This window comes from Typha latifolia, chromosome 4 (genome assembly GCF_019914945.1).
Source record: "Typha latifolia isolate L0001 chromosome 4, TyphaL0001v2, whole genome shotgun sequence".
NCBI classification, from domain to species: domain Eukaryota; kingdom Viridiplantae; phylum Streptophyta; class Magnoliopsida; order Poales; family Typhaceae; genus Typha; species Typha latifolia.
This window is the reverse complement of record NC_133089.1, coordinates 13,422,755-13,440,059: the sequence shown is the minus strand read 5'-3', so window position 1 is coordinate 13,440,059 and position 17,305 is coordinate 13,422,755. Positions and strand designations below refer to the sequence as shown.

The 17,305-nt window shown below is 35.8% G+C and overlaps 1 protein-coding gene and 1 long non-coding RNA gene across 5 annotated transcripts; both read right to left on the bottom strand.

Annotated features, from left to right (window-relative positions):
- Window positions 1–130: 130 nt before the first annotated feature.
- On the bottom strand, window positions 131–4,290 carry LOC140785582 (uncharacterized). Its single transcript, XM_073133488.1, has 8 exons — window positions 3,909–4,290; window positions 3,683–3,788; window positions 2,558–2,650; window positions 2,249–2,444; window positions 1,937–2,115; window positions 1,048–1,292; window positions 615–802; window positions 131–501 (listed from the first exon to the last, which is right to left on the bottom strand). The coding sequence occupies exons 1-8, from the start codon at window positions 4,249–4,251 to the stop codon at window positions 331–333; spliced, it is 1,521 nt and encodes a 506-aa protein (XP_072989589.1). The 5' UTR covers window positions 4,252–4,290; the 3' UTR covers window positions 131–330.
- A 620-nt stretch (window positions 4,291–4,910) lies between these two features.
- On the bottom strand, window positions 4,911–16,514 carry LOC140787083 (uncharacterized). Of its 4 annotated transcripts, XR_012108745.1 has the most exons (7): window positions 16,171–16,514; window positions 15,979–16,070; window positions 12,748–12,849; window positions 7,417–7,515; window positions 7,198–7,294; window positions 5,322–5,500; window positions 4,911–5,203 (listed from the first exon to the last, which is right to left on the bottom strand). It is a non-coding gene; the product is annotated as an uncharacterized lncRNA (long non-coding RNA). The 4 variants fall into 4 exon arrangements; XR_012108747.1 differs by lacking the exon at window positions 4,911–5,203 and having other exon boundaries at window positions 5,224–5,588; XR_012108746.1 differs by lacking the exons at window positions 4,911–5,203; window positions 7,417–7,515 and having other exon boundaries at window positions 5,224–5,500.
- Between the last annotated feature and the right edge of the window lie 791 nt (window positions 16,515–17,305).

Sequence of the window (17,305 nt, the reverse complement as noted above, 5' to 3'; positions counted from 1 at the left end):
GTATCATGGCTTAGTCCAAATGGTAAATCACTCCTGAGACGAATTCTTAAGAAATTAAACTCAAAAGAAGATAAAAATATCATCAATTTAGTTCAGACTTTCAAGATACTGAAGAATTGAATCAACACAATACAAAAGAGCACTCAGAATTTGAAATTTTGTTGATTGAAAATACAAACTACTGAGAAAAAGAAAACCTACATACAATGTAAACTTTTCAGATTTGTTCTTTCGAGGTAACAATCATCTTCCAACAGCTTTTCATTTGAAAAGAGTACAACAAAAAAAAAAAGGAAATTGGAGATGTTGGACAAGAAGTTTTCCTGCTTCTCATGTGAAAGGATAAAAGTTGGAGAAGAGCAAGCTGCCTAGGAGAATGTAAGTAACAGAGTAAACCCAGAACAAGTAACGCCATCTTGTAGAAGCATTGGTAGCAGTGACGAACACATACGAAGCAAACCAGTAAATTGGAGGGCTAGCAGACAGGAAACGTGTTGCAACCTGTGACCAAAAAAAAAAAAATCATCAGTATCTAAGATTTTGCAATGTTAATGACACACTGGAATAACCTTCAAATCCAAACAACAAGGCGATAGCAAAAGGTGAGTCCTGACCTGAACATGCATCATGAAAAAAGCCATGAATGTCATGAAAGCCAGATGTAGAACAAAAGGAAGAAACGTGATAGAGATCTCCCCCTGCTTGGCTTGATGGAGAGTTTGACCTATCGACCTGATATCTTGCAAAGATGCAGAACTCCCATCTTTCCTATCCTGTTTCCTCTGTCTAACTGCATGGACTCCTGTTTCAAATGTAATGAAAACTAAAACTGCTGTCGACCAACATGTAAGCAATGAAAGTGAAACACTAATATGGGAGACAATTCTATAGTCTATTGGAAAAGATAAACCATTCTGCAGAGGTTGCCACTGATTGAAAATTTGCCAATCATTATATAACACACAGCAAAGGCAAAAGATGCAGATTTTTCTGAACTACAAAATGCTTATATTTATTAAAGAAGAGTAGGAGAATGATAAGAAATACCTTGAGGACTTTTAGAGGACACTATGTTCTTTGAAGTCCAAATAACATCTGAACTTTCATTTGGTCTCATTAACTGTAGCTGAGCAGCAGATATAATTTGCTCGTGCATAAATGATGACTGAAAAAGTTGATGCAGTACATTTCCATAGTGAACAATCGAGCAAACTGCTAGAGATAATACAGGAGAGGCAAGGAGAAAGTTGGGCAACTGCTTCACTTGAAAATATCTCAAGAAACCAACCCCCCTGATATAAATAAGAAAAAGGAAAGGAGGTTAAGAAATTAAAATAGACAGGAAAAGAGCAGCAAACAACAAAATATTAAAACATTCTAAGATCTTTTAAGGCTTTTAAGTGATCATAGAGTGCTTAATAAGAATGAACTGATGATAGTAGCTTTTTCTTCTTCTTTTTCAAAGTTGCAAGCATCTTTAGAAAACCTCTACTATACTGACACAAATGATATCCAACAAAAGCTACTTTATACAATAAGAATTACAAGAAGAAAACATTAAGCACAGATATTTGGGGGTGGCATATGGTCCTCCATTAAACTATATTTGGCACAAAGTTATTAATCAAATCAAGTCATATTAGGTTTTCTCTAATTACTTTCAGTTGGTGGCCTTTCTTTTTCTCTCAAAGAATCTTCTTCTTAAACCTCAATCCTCTTGTTACATTGTACTTGAGTAAATGGTGTGAATAACCATATCTGCAACCTTAGAAAATCTTAGGTCACAGTAGAAATTCAACAATACAAGAAGTTAACTGAAGTAATCGCACATAAAAATTATGTTTTTTCAAATGTTTAAAAATGTCAAATAAAGAAAAATAAATATAAGCAAACTGTAAGAAGTAGCAACTGGAGCTAGGTTTGGAAGGTCAAGTACCAGTAATGACTTTGAAGAAAACCATACAAGAGAGGGACCTTCTCTTTGCACCATTCTCTCCGCCCATAAGAAGCTCCATCTAGGCAGATGTTTAAATATCCATATGCTTGGAAAGCAAGAAATGGTACAAATATAAAGATAGAGCACATTATTGCAGCAAGAATAGCCTTCACTGCCAACTTGATGCAAAACAAATACAATCAGATATCTAACTTATGTACTGTCAAATAAACAAAGTTTTTCCAAATAAAACAAAAAGTTCATTCTCCATTTAAACAAGATGACATCCAACTTCTCAAGCAATATACTTACCATGGGCTTCTTCTTCTGAATAATGGCAACATATGCTTGCAGAATTGCCAAAAAACAGAGATAACCAGCATTAAGAGCTCCATTTGACCTAGCTGAACCAGACAGAGCAAGCAGCATTGTGGCCACAGTTTTAGCACCAGAAAATAAGTAGAATACTCCACCAAGTGAAAATAGGGCGTATAGACTCTCCGAATATCTGGTAAGAACATCCTTCGTCTCAGTCATAGTATATGGGAAGAGAAAATAACTGTGTATGTACTTTTGCATAGAACATTAATTTGGTCAATAAAACAAGAATAAATGTATTACACCGACGAGTAGAATACAGAAGCCGGATTGAAGCTAAACAGAACAGATGCACATAAGGCGGCTGCTGAGTCCTTTAATACCAAAACTGATAATCTGCAATAACCATGAGAAATAAAGTATTGTAATTCCAAGTACAGTAAGAAAAACATTTGAGTGTAAGAAATTGTGAAGACCTGCATAGAAACATCATTAAAATTTAATGCATCTCTGACAACCTCTAGATCAGTTTTGTAGAACAGGCAATACAAACCTGTGGAAAATGTAACACAGTAACTCATGTACATTAAAACTCTTCAAGAGGTTGAGGAACATAATCCTCTTCATCATCTATTATCAGCCATCAACTTTTAAAATGTGGGCAGCTTTGTGGTCCAGAAATTCATAGATTAAATAAATGCACAACCCCTGTGCAGAAAAGAAACACCAGCATACTTGTTGGTAATGTCACTAAGCTAATGATTTCAGGGAAATCATAATCCAAATGCTTTCCACCAATGTTATAGCGTAAGGACCTCATGCTCTATTAAAAAAAAATTTAAACACCGAGATGGATTGGTAATTGGTGGCAAGTGGTAACCTCCACCAAACATCTAAGTCTCATTTTTTTTACAATATGAATACCAGGTTTCCAGCATATCAAACTTCAAATTGTACCCTTGACTTACTGCAAAACTCTTGCTCATTATGCAAGTATAACAGCCAAACAAGTTTCTTCCAATTAGGCAATTTGCACCATTCTGCTATTAAATCAGCCATCTAACTGCCACTAGCACATTTCATCAAAAAAAGAAAACTGCTACTACCACTAACTATCTCATAATTCAGATACAATATCATTGTGATTCCTACCAAAAATCATTCTATCGGAACTACTTAAACGTAGGTAGTCCAGGTAGCCTTAATGTGCAACTTAATTGCCTTTTCACACAACTGTCGTCTTAAAAAAAGTACTACAGCCTACGCATGCCTCAGCTCTTTAAGTTCATAGCTAAATAAATGTTCTAAACACTACTATTAATTATGACGAACAGTGATTATTGGCATAATTTTAAAACATAATAACTAAGATTACGAACATATTGCAACAATTTCAACTTTAAGCCAAGATTGGAAATCCAAATTTACCTGTACAAATATAAGGTAGCAAATACAAACGCAACATTATTCAGCGCATAACCCGACAACGCCAATGTCGCCCTGTAACCAATTACCGGAACAAGGGGAGCAAAAACTGCAAGTATTTGCACAAATTAAAAGCTCCTTTTCAACAAATCAAAACAAAGAAAAAATAAAAAAAGACGAAGAAAAAAGCAGATCTAGAAGCGATCACAAACCCTAATAGAACCATCACCGGATCGAGAGAGGAGAACCATCGCGGCTGGGAGGAGGGGGAGGAAAGCGTAGGTCTGCTCGTACTCGTAGCCGCACTCGGCGATCCGGACGAAGTAGACGCCATCCCACACGATGCTGGATTCGATTGCCGCCGCTAATCTGGGCCAGAGGACTGGATCGGACGCCGGCGATTTGCCGCCGCCGGAGGAGAAGGCGGCGGAAAGGCAGCCAGGATTTAGGGACGCAGAGGTGTCGTAGGGAGAGAAGAGGAGACGCCATAGAAGTATTAGGGTTAGGAGGAGAAACCTCGAGAGGAAGGCGATGAAGAGGACGCGGGTTTCGGATCCCATGACCTTCGCCATTGGAGCTCGAGAGTTCGAGCTTTCAGAAGTGAAGTCTTGGGGACTGCAAAGAGCTCTTATCGGATGCCACTACGTTCGGATCGTTATTGGGCTTGCTCCGGCCCGGTAAAGATCCGTCTGTACCTTATAGTTGGAAAGAGCACACTTTTTAGAGAGTACTTTTAATATTAAAAAATTTAACCCTTTTTTTGTTTGTTTATTTATTTTGGAATCACAAATATTAAAAGAACTCTTAACTCTTTACTTTGTCGCATGTTTCATTCTGCTACCACCTAGTTCATATGTAAGGCTTGTCCATACCACCTAGTATAAGTAATTACCAAACTTGTAACTCGCACATAAATTGTATATTTGTGTCATCTACCCATATAGATATATGGTGCATAAAAAGGAGAAACCTCCACCAACTCATATCTATCACCAAATTCCTGTCTTCAGATTTGCAACTCAAGGATAATACTCAAGTATTATTTGGATAAAACTCCTCTTAACACAGAATAAGGCAGAGTAGCAGCTCTTTTGGCAATAGAGATGTCCTGAGGAAAAGAAATCTACAGAACAACGAACGTACGAGCAAACATGATTGTAAGCTGCGGAAAGATGCACAGTATCTTGTAGAAGTCTATAGTATATCATAAATTAATAGCAGCAGAGATATATTTCATCACCAAAATAGATTTGCTTCATGCATTCATTAATTATAAATGAAAGACCCTACAACTTTAATGTGCAAACAAGTTTAATCTTGAGTTAGAACATCTCTCAAGTCTCAAAATGGCCAAGCTCTTCTTCGCAGCTTAGCTCTTCTCTTTGTCCTCCTTGTGGCTGCCTCAGGTAATTTGAAGCCCTTCTCTCTTCTCCAGTGATTCATTGGAATGTTAATCTCCTTTTCTTGTTCTTACTATATTCTACTTCTTTAATTATAACATCATTCCTCTCCCATATTTTCCACCTTCACAAAAAGAAAAGAGATAATGAAAATATTCTGTATGAATGAAGGAAAACTTGCAAATTTGTTTGAAATCGAAAGGTTATCTGCAATAAGACTAAAACATCAGGCGGTTATGTACAAAGATTTTTTTTCTTCTTCTTCTTATTCTTTCTCCCTCTGATCTATGTACTCCTTTTTTCTTCTTTTTATTTCCCCTTCTCCGACCCCCTCGTATTTGTGTTCCAGATGAAACAATGGTGTCCATGGTGGAGGCAGAAACATGTCAAATTTTTCTCAGCAACAGAGGCTGCAACCTTCCTGCTTGCAGGCAGAAATGCTATCAGCAGAACAGATTTGAAAGTTGTGTCTCCAACATCGCAAGTACTGAGTACGCATGCTCATGCGCCTACAATTGTTAGTGCAAGAAAAACTTTGTATAAATCTAATTATTTTTCACACTACAATAAAAGCTCCATAAAATCTTCTCTAAAAAAAATAATACTCCATAAGATATTTATATTGGTTTGATGCTGATTTCTCGCATTAGTTTGCGGAAACAGCATATAAACTAAGCCATGAGTGTTAAATGCAACCCGTCATTGGGTTAACAATTCAAGATTAAGCCATCAGGAGGTAAAGACAACAACCTTTAAGTGGATAGAAGAAGCCGTTGTATCAGAGAAGGCATGATGTGCAGAGTCTTGCCCAATTTTATTAATTAGCATTACCTCCTAAGTAAGAATCAATCTTGATTCTAGACATCATATGTTGGACATTTCTCACAGCCACAACCATTGAAATAGTCACACCAATTTAGTGATTCCTCTCAAATATCAATGTGGTAACATCTATGAAGCATGGATATGGAATATGGGGACGAGATACGGAAACGAAGATATGACAAATCCTTAAAAGTAGGATACAGATACAATATGGATACGCTAATAAATAAATAAAGAAATAATATATTTTTATTTTTAATCTATTGTGAACTAATATAACATATGATAAAAATAATTATCCTAGAAATGATAAGATAAAAGAAAAGAAACCAACAAATTTAGTATCTACATGTCTAAAACTTTAGATTAATATTGTAATGAAAACTGATATAAAATTTAAATTGTTAGTAAAACGTTAAAACCAAATTCAACTATGAATCTACAATTAATTTGGATCTTTAAATGGTCTTCAAGTTATATGTTTAGTTCATTAGCAAATAAACAAAAACTTAAAATATCACGAAGGATTAGATAATCATATATATATATATATATATATATATATATATATAATGTTATTTTTTAGCACAAAAAAAGGGATTGGATGATAAAAAAATGTATCGAAGCTGTCTTAGAAAATTAAAGTAATTTCTTTTAATTCGGATACTCCTCGAGCTATATCCGATACGTATCAAGCTGTATCTGATACGTACCAAACTGTATTGTTTGTTATATCTATATCCGGTACGTATCGAAAAATGGTACGTAAGGACAAATGAAGTATACGTGTTTCATAGAGTAAAATCCACCTAACACTTAAATCATCCATTTAAAATATGAACACCGGGTTTCCAGGATATAACGTCAAAATAGTACCCTAAACTTAATACAAAACTCTTATTCATTATGCCACTCATCGTAGAGGCCAAACAATTTCTCCCAACTAGGCAATTTGCAGCTCTGATAATAAATCACCTATCCAAACTGCCACTACCACTAATTACCTCATGATCTGGATAAAATAGTCCCACCAAAAACTACCTTATCTGCAGTACTAAATATAGGACGTTAGGATAACCTTGATGTACTACCTAACTGCCTTTCACAATACTTTTCTTTAAATAAGTACTGCATGCCTCCAGTTCTTTATGTTTACAGCTAAATAAATGTTCTGAATATTACTGTTTATTATGACTAACCAGTGATTGTTGGCATAATTTTACAACATAATAACCATGATTATGAACATAAACACAATTTCAACTTTTATCCGAAATGGAAATCCAAATTTACCTGTAAAAAAATATAAGGCAGAGACATTATTCAGCACATAACCTGACATCGCCAGCTTATAAGTCATAATCAATTACTGGAACCAGGGGAGGCAAAACTGCAAGTATTTGCACAACAGATGAGCTTTTGTCAGAATAAATCAGAAAACAGAAGATAAGATCTAGATGCAATCACAAACCCTAATGGAATTATATCAGATTGAGGGAGGAAATATTATACTTGCAAAATCTCACACAAGGATCATCTCAGAACATGTGCATGCTTTATCTCAGTACCACATAATTTAAGTAGAAGGCTTTCACAGAGTAGCACGAGCCACTGCCAAAAGCGTAAATCACACATAATTGAACAAGTATTGAGGGATACTGAGAACAATGATATGATAATTTAGAGGTGAAAGTTGGTTGAATAATATCCAACACAATCTGATTCTGGATTCAAGTTTTTCTGCATATGAATCTAAATTTGTACATCAGTCTTCGTATCTGAATTCCCATATCAGAATAGTCTATACTTACAGGAATGTGTTAAAAAATAATATCTGAATCAATATTCGGATATCAATATAGTTTAGAATATTATCCAAATTATGACATAAGAGACCACTTTTTAATTTTTACATGAATAACAGATCTACAGTTTGTACATATTTACTGACTATGTTATAAATTTCAGTACAATTATGAGTCCTCATAGATACATAGAACAACTATGATAATTCCAATATCCAATCCATATCTATGTAATGGTAATTGAGTACAATATTTTGTCTCCAGATCATGTATGTAGGTATGGAAACAGATCGGATAAGATAGGAGAGTGGTAGAACAATATCCGTGAGAATATAGATACAATATTTCAATTTTTATTAACATGGTATTATAGAAAGTTCTGTGGTCTGCATACAAATTTCCCCTTTATTGTTGTCGAAACAGTGATGGAATCATCCATTGATGTGCCATCTACCATCAAAATATTGTATAAAAAGGAGAAAGCATGACCAACTCATATCTATTGCCAAATTCTTGTCTTCAGATCTGCAACTCAAAGGAGAATACTACATATTATTTGGATAAAAGTCGCCATTATAATACACCATAAGTCAGAGGTTTATCTGGCAATAGAGATGTAGCCCTGAAGGAAATCTACAGAGGGTATAAATTTCTTCTTTATTGCTGTAGAAACACTAAAAGTGATGGAATCATCCACGGATGTGTCATCTGCCATCGAGATATTGTAGAAAAGAATGAGAAAACTCGACCAACTCATATCTATTGCCAAATTCCTGTCTTCAGATCTGCAACTCAAGGAGAATACTACTTATTATTTGGATATAAATTGTCAGTCTAATACAGCATAACGTCAGAGTAGTATCTTATTTGGTAATAAAGATACCGCTCTGAGGAAAGAAATCTACAGTAGTGTATACCAGCCATGATGATCATAATCTGAGGAAATATACATGAAAAATATCTTTGTAAAGATTTACAGTATATCATGCTTTTGTACCATTAAGTATATCAATAAAGATACGCATGTAATTGTATTTTGGATTGCTTGCCCTTGCTTTCTTAATGAAGTTTCACTTTTACAAACAAAAAATAAAGAAGATATACTCCATCAGAAAAAAGATTTGTTTCATGCACCCATTAACTATAAATCCAAGATCCTGCAACTTTAATCCTCAGACAAGCTTAATCCTGAGTTAGGAGTAAGTCTCAAAATGGCCAAGCTCTTCTTTGCTCCTCTTCTCTTGGCCCTCCTAGTTGCTGCCTCAGGTAAATTGAGACCCTTCTTTCTCCTCCATTGATCATTAGAATACAAAACTTCTTTTCTTGTTAATATAATAGTAATATTCTTAGTATATTCTACTTCTTTGACTAAAATACCAGTCAACTCCAGTTTTTCCACCTATGTGAAAAAAAACAATGAAATTGTTCTGTATGAATGAAAGGAGACTCACAAATCTGTTTACAAGAGAAGATTTTCTGCAATAAGACTAAAAACTTCGATGATTATGTGCAAAGATTTTGTTTTCTTCTTCTACTCTAGCCCGCTGATCTATGTACCCATTTTCTTCTTTTCCTTTTTACTTCTCTATTCATGTGTTACAGTTGAAACAATGCTCCCCATGGTGGAGGCAGCAACATGTCAAGTGTTTCTGAGCAACAGTGGCTGCAATCTTCCTAGTTGCAGGCAGCAATGCTTTCAGCAGAAGAACGGATTTGGAACTTGCATATCCAACGCAGCACAGACTGACTATGCATGCTCATGCACCTACAATTGTTAGAGCAAGAATAGCTTTGTATATGACTATTTTTCATGTTCCAATAAAAGCTCCATAAGATCTTCTCTCAGAAAATTCCATAAGCTCTTTATATAGGTTTGAGGGTGATTTCTTCCATTATTTTAGGGCGGCAAGTGGTGATATCCACCTAACATCCAAGCCTCATCCATTAATAATATGACCACCAGGTATCCAGCATATCACAATTCAATTAGTATCCTCAACTTACTACAGAACTCTTGTTCATTATGAAACTAGGTATAAGGGCCAAACAATTTCTCCCAACTACGCAATTTGCATCACTTCTGCTGATAAATCAGCTACCCAACCGTCACTACCACTAATTACCACATGATCCGGATAAAATAACTTCATGATTCCAACCAAAACTAATCCTATCCACAATACAAGTTATGACTAATAAGGATTACCTCATTGTACTATCTAATTGCCCTTTTCCACAACTGATACCTTTGAATAAGAGTACTATACACCAACGATGGTCGTGCCACGGACCGTGCCATGGCACTTGCCGGCCGTGCCGTAAGAGGAGAAGAAAAACAAAACGAGAAACTCTCCTTCGTCGTTGCCGTTGCCCGAGCGCGTCGGTGCCCTAGCCCGAGGGAGAGATGAGATCGAGAGAGAGAGAGAGAGATGAGATCGTGTGTGATCTCATCTCTCCCTCGGGCTAGGGCACCGATGCGCTCGGGCGACGGCGACGGCGATCGGCAATGGGTAGCTCGACGGCGAGCAGTGGAACTATTAAGAGGGGTGTCGTGCGGCACCCCTCGTGCCATGTGCCGGTACGCCGCCAGCACGGCAAGTGCCGACCCGTGCCGGTCGGCACGGCCATCCATGCTACACACACCTCCAAGTCTTTATAATTACGTTTTGCAGCTGCATAAATTGAATATAATTCTTTATTATTGACTAACCAGCGATTATTGGCATAATTTTACAACATAATAACCATGATTGCAGACATATATACAGTTTCAACTTTTAGAAATCCATATTTACCTGTACAAATATAAGGCTGCAAAACAAATGTGACAATATTCAGCACATAGCGCAGCAATGCCAATGCTGCCTTATAACTAACTACTGGAACAAGGGGAGCAAAAACTACTACAAGTATTTGCACAATAGATGAGCCTCTTTTTTCTCAAATAAATCAAACTAAGGAGGAAAATATAATCTCGCACTTTGAAAAATAGTATTTGGATCCATGTTTAAAAAACCATATAAACTAAAATATTATTCTTTTGAATTTTTACAATAATTTCTAATTTACATTTCATATAAGATTTAATGACTGTGTTACAAATTTCAGTATTATTATGAGCCATTATAGATCCACAAAAGATTATCAATATATCCAATATTTGGCCCTGTGTGTAATGGTAAATAAGTTCACCATTTATAATCGTATCCATATTCTCATGGATACTGGTGCCTAAATACATGGTTTTATCCAGTATGCTTCCATGCCTAAATACATGAGATGAGATCACACACAAACTCCAAAATTTCAATTTTTGTTAACATGGTTTTATAGCAAGTTCTTTGGTCTGGGTATAAATTTCCCCTTTATTCCTGTTGAAATACTAACAGTGATGGAATCATCCATGGATGTGTCATCTTCCATAAAGATATTGCATAAAAAAGACTCGACCAACTCATATCTATTGCCAAATTCCTGTCTTCAGATCTGCAACTCAAGGAGAATACTACGTATTATTTGGATATAAATTGTCAGTTTAATGCAGCATAACATCAGAGTAGTAGCTTATTTGGCAATAAAGATATCACCCTAAGGAAAGAAATCTACAGGATAATGTATACCAGGAACGATCATAATCTGAGGAAAGATACATGAAAAGTATCTTTGTAAAAATTTATAGTATATCATGCTTTTGTATCATTAAAGATATACTCCATCACGAAAAAAGATTTGCCTCATGCACTCATTAATTATAAATGCAAGACCCTGAAACTTTAATCCTCAAACAAGATTAATCTTGAGTTAGAAGATCTCATAAGTCTCAAAATGGCAAAGCTCTTCTTCGCTCATCTTCTCTTGGTCCTCCTTGTTGCTGCCTCAGGTAAATTTAAACCGTTCTTTCTTCTCTATTGGTCATTAGAATATTAAACTTCTTTTCTTGTTAATATAATAGTAAATATTCTTAGTATATTCTACTTCTTTGACAAAACCATCATTCCTGTCTCATTTTTCCACCTTTGTGAAAAAGACAATGAAATTATCCTCTATGAATGAAACGAGACCTGCAAATCTGTTTAAAAGAGAAGATTTTCTGCAATAAGACTAAAAACTTCAGCAGTTATGTGCAAAAGATTTTATTTTCTTCTTCTACTCTTGCCCCCTGATCTATGTACTTCTACTCTTCTTTTTCATTTTCCTTTTCTATTTGTGTGCTACAGTAGAAAAAAATGCTCCCCATGGTGAAGGCAGCAACATGTCAAGTGTTTCTGAGCAACAGTGGCTGCAATCTTCCTAGTTGCAGGCAACAATGCTTTCAGCAGAAGAACGGATTTGGAAGTTGTGTACCCAACGCTGCACATACTGACTATTCATGCTCATGCACCTACAATTGTTAGAGCAAGAAAAGCTTTGTATATGACTATTTTTCATGTTCCAATAAAACCTCCACAGGATCTTCTCCCCAAAAAATTAAACTCCATAAGCTCTTTATTTAGGTTTGAGGTTGATTTCTTACATTATTGGCAAATGGTGACATCCACCAAACACCTAGGCCTCATCCATTTACAATATGACCGACAGGTTTTCAGCATATCACAAATCAATTAGTATCCTCGACTTACTACAGAACTCTAGTTAAAAATTATGGAACTCAGTATAAAGGCTAAACAATTTTTTCCAACCAGGCAATTTGCACCACTCTGTTATTAAATCAGCTACCCAACTGTCACTACCACTAATTACCTCATGACCCAGATAAATAGCCTTGTGATTCCAACCAAAATCAATCCTACTCGCAGCACAAATTATAACTAGTAAGAAGTACCTCAATGTACAACCTAATTGCCTTTTCACATAACTGGTACCTTTAAATAATTACTACACATGCCTCCAGCCTTTATTTTTGCAACTGAATAAATCAAATATAATTCTTTATTATGACTAACCATTGATCATTGGCACAATTTTACAACATAATAATCACGAATACTGAAGTGTATACAATTTCAACTTTTATCAAAAATTGGAAATCCAAATTTACCTGTGCAAACATAAGGCCAAACAATTGCGACATTATTCAGCACGTAAGCCAACAATGCCACTGCTGCCTTGTAACTAACTACTGGAACAAGGGGACCAAAAACTGCAAGAATTTGCACAACAGATGACCGCATTTTTTCCAAATAAATCACAAAAAAAGAATAAAAATTTAATCTTGCACAATGATCATCCTAGAAATTTCCACGTCTTATCTCACTACCACATAAGTTTACATAGAAAGCTTTAACGGACTAGCATGAGTAGCTACAAAATGTGTAACTCGCACATAATTAGATATATATCGAGCGACCCTAGGAACAATGACATGAGAACTTACTAGTTAATGTGGGTCGGATAATATCAGTTTCGATCCAATTCCATATTCAAGTTCTGCTGGGATACAGGTCTAGATTTGTCTATCTATATTCATATCCGAATTCGTCTCCCTTCTCAAATATTCTATGCGACTATTGGTTCAAAAATAGTATTTAATCAGTATTCAAATAACCATATAAACTAAAATATTATTATAATAAATTTTCACAATAATCTCTAATCTAAGTGTTGTATATATTTACTGACTGTTTTATAAATTTTAGTATTTTTGTGAGTCATTATAGATCCATAAAAAGTTATGGATACATCAAATATCCATATCTGTGTGTAATGGTAATTAAATTTACTATTCATATTCGTATCTCACGAATATGGTTTTACCACTACTTGATCATATTCGGTCTGTTTCCATGCCTACATACATGAGCTGAGATCACACGCAAACTCCAAATTTTCAATTTTTGTTAACACAGTACTATAGCAAGTTCTTTGGTCAGGGTATAAATTTCCCATTGATTGTTGTAGCAACATTAAGAGTGATGGAATCATCCATGGATGTGTCATCTGCCATCAAGATATTATATAAAAAGGAGAAATTTTGACCAACTCATATCTACTGCAAAATTCCTGTCTTTGGATCTGCAACTCAAGGAGAATACTACATATTATTTTGATAAAATCATCATTCTAATACAGCATAAGTTCAGAGTAGTAGCTCATTTGGCAATAGAGATATCGCCCTGAAGGAAAGAAATCTACAGAACAATGTATACCAGCAACCACAATCATAATCTGATACTCGAAGGAAAGATATATGAAACAAAACAATATCTTTGTAAAAATTTATAGTATATCGTGCTTTTGTATCATTAAAGATATTCTCCATCACTAAAAAATAATTGCTTCATGCACTCATTAACTATAAAAGTATAAATGCAAGACCCTGCAACTTTAATCCTCAAACAAACTTAACCTTGAGGAAAAGATCTCGTAAGTCTCAAAATGGTCGAGCTCTTCTTTGCTCCTCTTCTCTTGGTCCTTCTAGTTGCAGTCTTGGGTAAATTGAGACCCTTCTTTCTTCTCCATTGATTATTAGAATATTAAACTTCTTTTCTTGTTAATATATTAGTAATATTCTTAGTATATTCTACTTCTTTGACTAAAATATCATTCCTCTCCCGTTTTTCCACCTCTGTGACAAAAACAATGAAATTATTCTGTATGAATGAAAAGAGACCTGCAAATCTGTTTAAAAGAAGAGCAGATTTCTGCAATAAGACTAAAAACTTCAGCGGTTATGTGCAAAAGATTTTATTTTCTTCTTCTACTCTCGCCCTCTCTGATCTATGTACTCCTTTTCTGCTTTTCCTTTTTCCTTCTCTATTTGTGTGTTACAGTTGAAACAATGCACCCCATGGTGGAGGTAGCAACATGTTCAGTGTTTCTGAGCAAGAGTGGCTGCAATCTTCCTAGTTGCAAGCAGTAATGCTGTCAGCAGAAGAACGGATTTGGAACTTGCATATCCAGCACGGCACATACTGACTATGCATGCTCATGCACTTACGATTGCTAGAGCAAGAAAAGTTTATATATGACTATTTTTCATGTTCCAATAAAAGTTCCATAAGTACTCCATAAGCTCTTTATATAGGTTTGAGGTTGATTTTTTCCATAATTTTAGGGTGGCAAGTGGTGACATCCACCGACCTAGGCCTCATCCATTCACAATATGACCGCCAGGTTTCCAGCATATTGCAATTCAACTAGTATCCTCAACTTACTGCAGAACTCTTGTTCACTATGGAACTCAGAACAAAGGCGAAACAATTTCTCCCAACTAGACAATTTGCACAACTCTGCTATAAAATCAGCTGCCCAACTGTCACTACCACTAATTACCTCATGACCCGGATAAAATAGCCTTGTGATTCCATCCAAAATTACCTCAATGTACTACCTAATTGCCTTTTCACACAACTGGTACCCAGATAACTAGTAAAGATTACCTCAATGTATTACCTAATTGTCTTTTTCACACAACTGGTACCTTTAAATAAGTACCACACATGCCTCCAATTTTTTATGTTCGCAGCTGAATAAATGTTTGTGAATAATAGTGTTTATTATGAGTTTATGACTAACCAGTGATTACGGCATAATTTTACAACATAATAACCATGTTACGAGCATAATTAACAGTTTCAACTTGTATCTTAAATTGGAAATGTAGATTTACCTCTACAAATATAAGGTGGCAAAATCAGACGCGACATTACTCATCATGTAGCAATACAACACCAATGACACCCTGTAACCAATTACCATAACAAGGGGAGCAAAAACACCATAAGCTCTTTATATTGGTCTGAGGTTGGTTTTTGCATTATTTTAGAGTGGTGAGTGGTGACCTCTACCTAATGCCTAAGTCTCATCCTTTTACAATATGAACAACAGGTTTCCAGCATATCACAATTCAAATAGTATCCTTGACTTAGTACAAAACTCTTGTTCATTATACCCCTCAGTAGAAACGCCAAACAAGTACTCCCGCCTAGGCAATTTGCACCACTCTGCTATTAAATGATTAAATCAGCTATCCAGCTGCCTTACCTCATGGTCCAGATAAAATAGCCATCTGATCTCACCAAACAGTTCTATCTGCATATCAGTAGTCAGGATAGCCTCGATGCAAATCTATTGCCTTGTCACACAGCTGTTGTCTTTAAAGGAGTAATAGCCAGTAGCCACGCCTCTAAGATACTACTAAATGTCCTCATGAATGTTATTCTTAATTATGACTAACCCGTGATCATTGGCATAATTTTACAAAATAATAACGATGACTACGAGCATATTAAATTTGAAATTTTATTTCAAGACTTGAATCCATATTTACCTGTACAATATAAGGCGTCAAACACAAATGCGCCATTATTCAGCACGTAACCTATAACCGATTACCGGAACAAGGGGGAGCGGGAGCGAAAACTGCGAGTATTCGCACAAAATATGAGTTTTTTCACAATAAATCAGAAAAGAAAGATAAGATACGGCATAGAAGCAATCACAAACACGAATGGTGTCAAACCAGATCGACAGAGAACCATCGGGGCAGGCAGGAGGGGAAGGAACGCATAGGTCTTCCCGTACCCGTAGCAGCATTCTACGATCCGGACGAACCAGATGCCATCCCCACGAAGCTGGACTCGATCGCCGCCGCTAATCTGGGCCAAAGACCCGGCCGGGCGAGTAGGAGAGGGACTGAGAGAGCTAGGGTTAAAGGGGCGAAGAGGTCTCGCAGGGGGAGAAGAGAAGACGCCGTAGAAGCATCAGTGCTAGGAGAAGAAAGAAACCCACGAGAGGAAGGCGATGAAGAGCCCCGTGGCCTTCGCCATTGGAGCTCGAGAGTGAATAGAACTTCGAGAAGGGAAGGCTTCGCGGTTGAGAAGAGCTCTTATTGGATCCCATTTAGTTCGGATCATTAGTGGGCCTGATCCGGCCCGGTAAAGATGCATTAGTAGTGAAAAAGTACATATTTGAGAGGCTTTTTTAATTTATTTAAGAACAATCACTCAACATGAAAATGGTATGGCTAACCGCTTTGATCTTGCACATTAATTCTATCTAGATATCAGACTCAACTCCAAAATCTTAATTTTGTAAACATGGTACCATAGCCAAGTTCTTCAATTTGAATATAAATTTCTTCTCTTCTTTCTCGAAGTAAAAATAGTTCAGATTGAATTATGGTAAAATTATATCTGTATGCATATATGTTTTTCAGATATTGATAATGAATATTAGTTAACTTAATCATCATATTGACTAAATATAACTATAAATATAGATTGTATATTAGATATATTCATGTTCATTTTCTAAATAGAAAACTTGTAATATAATTATTAAAAATCTTTAGACAATCAATAAATTATTTTGGAACTTAAGAGGCTTAGGATCCTCTTCTAAATGGTGGCATGTGTGGCAATTCATCGCATTTTTTAGGTGTAACATATTTTGTGTTCCGCAAGGAGGTAAGAATCTTAACGGGTTCACCTCTGCCCTCTCCTTATAATTCCTCTCCCCCCCTCTCCCCTCTTATATTTTGTATACCATTTTTGCTTTCCTATTCTAATAAATTTAATTAGGCTTTGCCTTCTTTTCCCAACAACAAAAAGAATTACGTAAAAATTAGATCATAGATTCATAAATAAATATAGAAA

Excerpts from the sequence above, each read along its gene's own strand:
- LOC140785582 (XM_073133488.1), bottom strand. The coding sequence starts at position 4,251 with ATGGCGAAGGTCATGGGATCCGAAACCCGCGTCCTCTTCATCGCCTTC. Across the intron at positions 3,789-3,908 it reads GGTTCTCCTCTCTCGATCCG|TTTTTGCTCCCCTTGTTCCG; the intron begins GTGATGGTTCTA and ends AAATACTTGCAG. Across the intron at positions 803-1,047 it reads GTCCTCTAAAAGTCCTCAAG|GAGTCCATGCAGTTAGACAG; the intron begins GTATTTCTTATC and ends CATTTGAAACAG.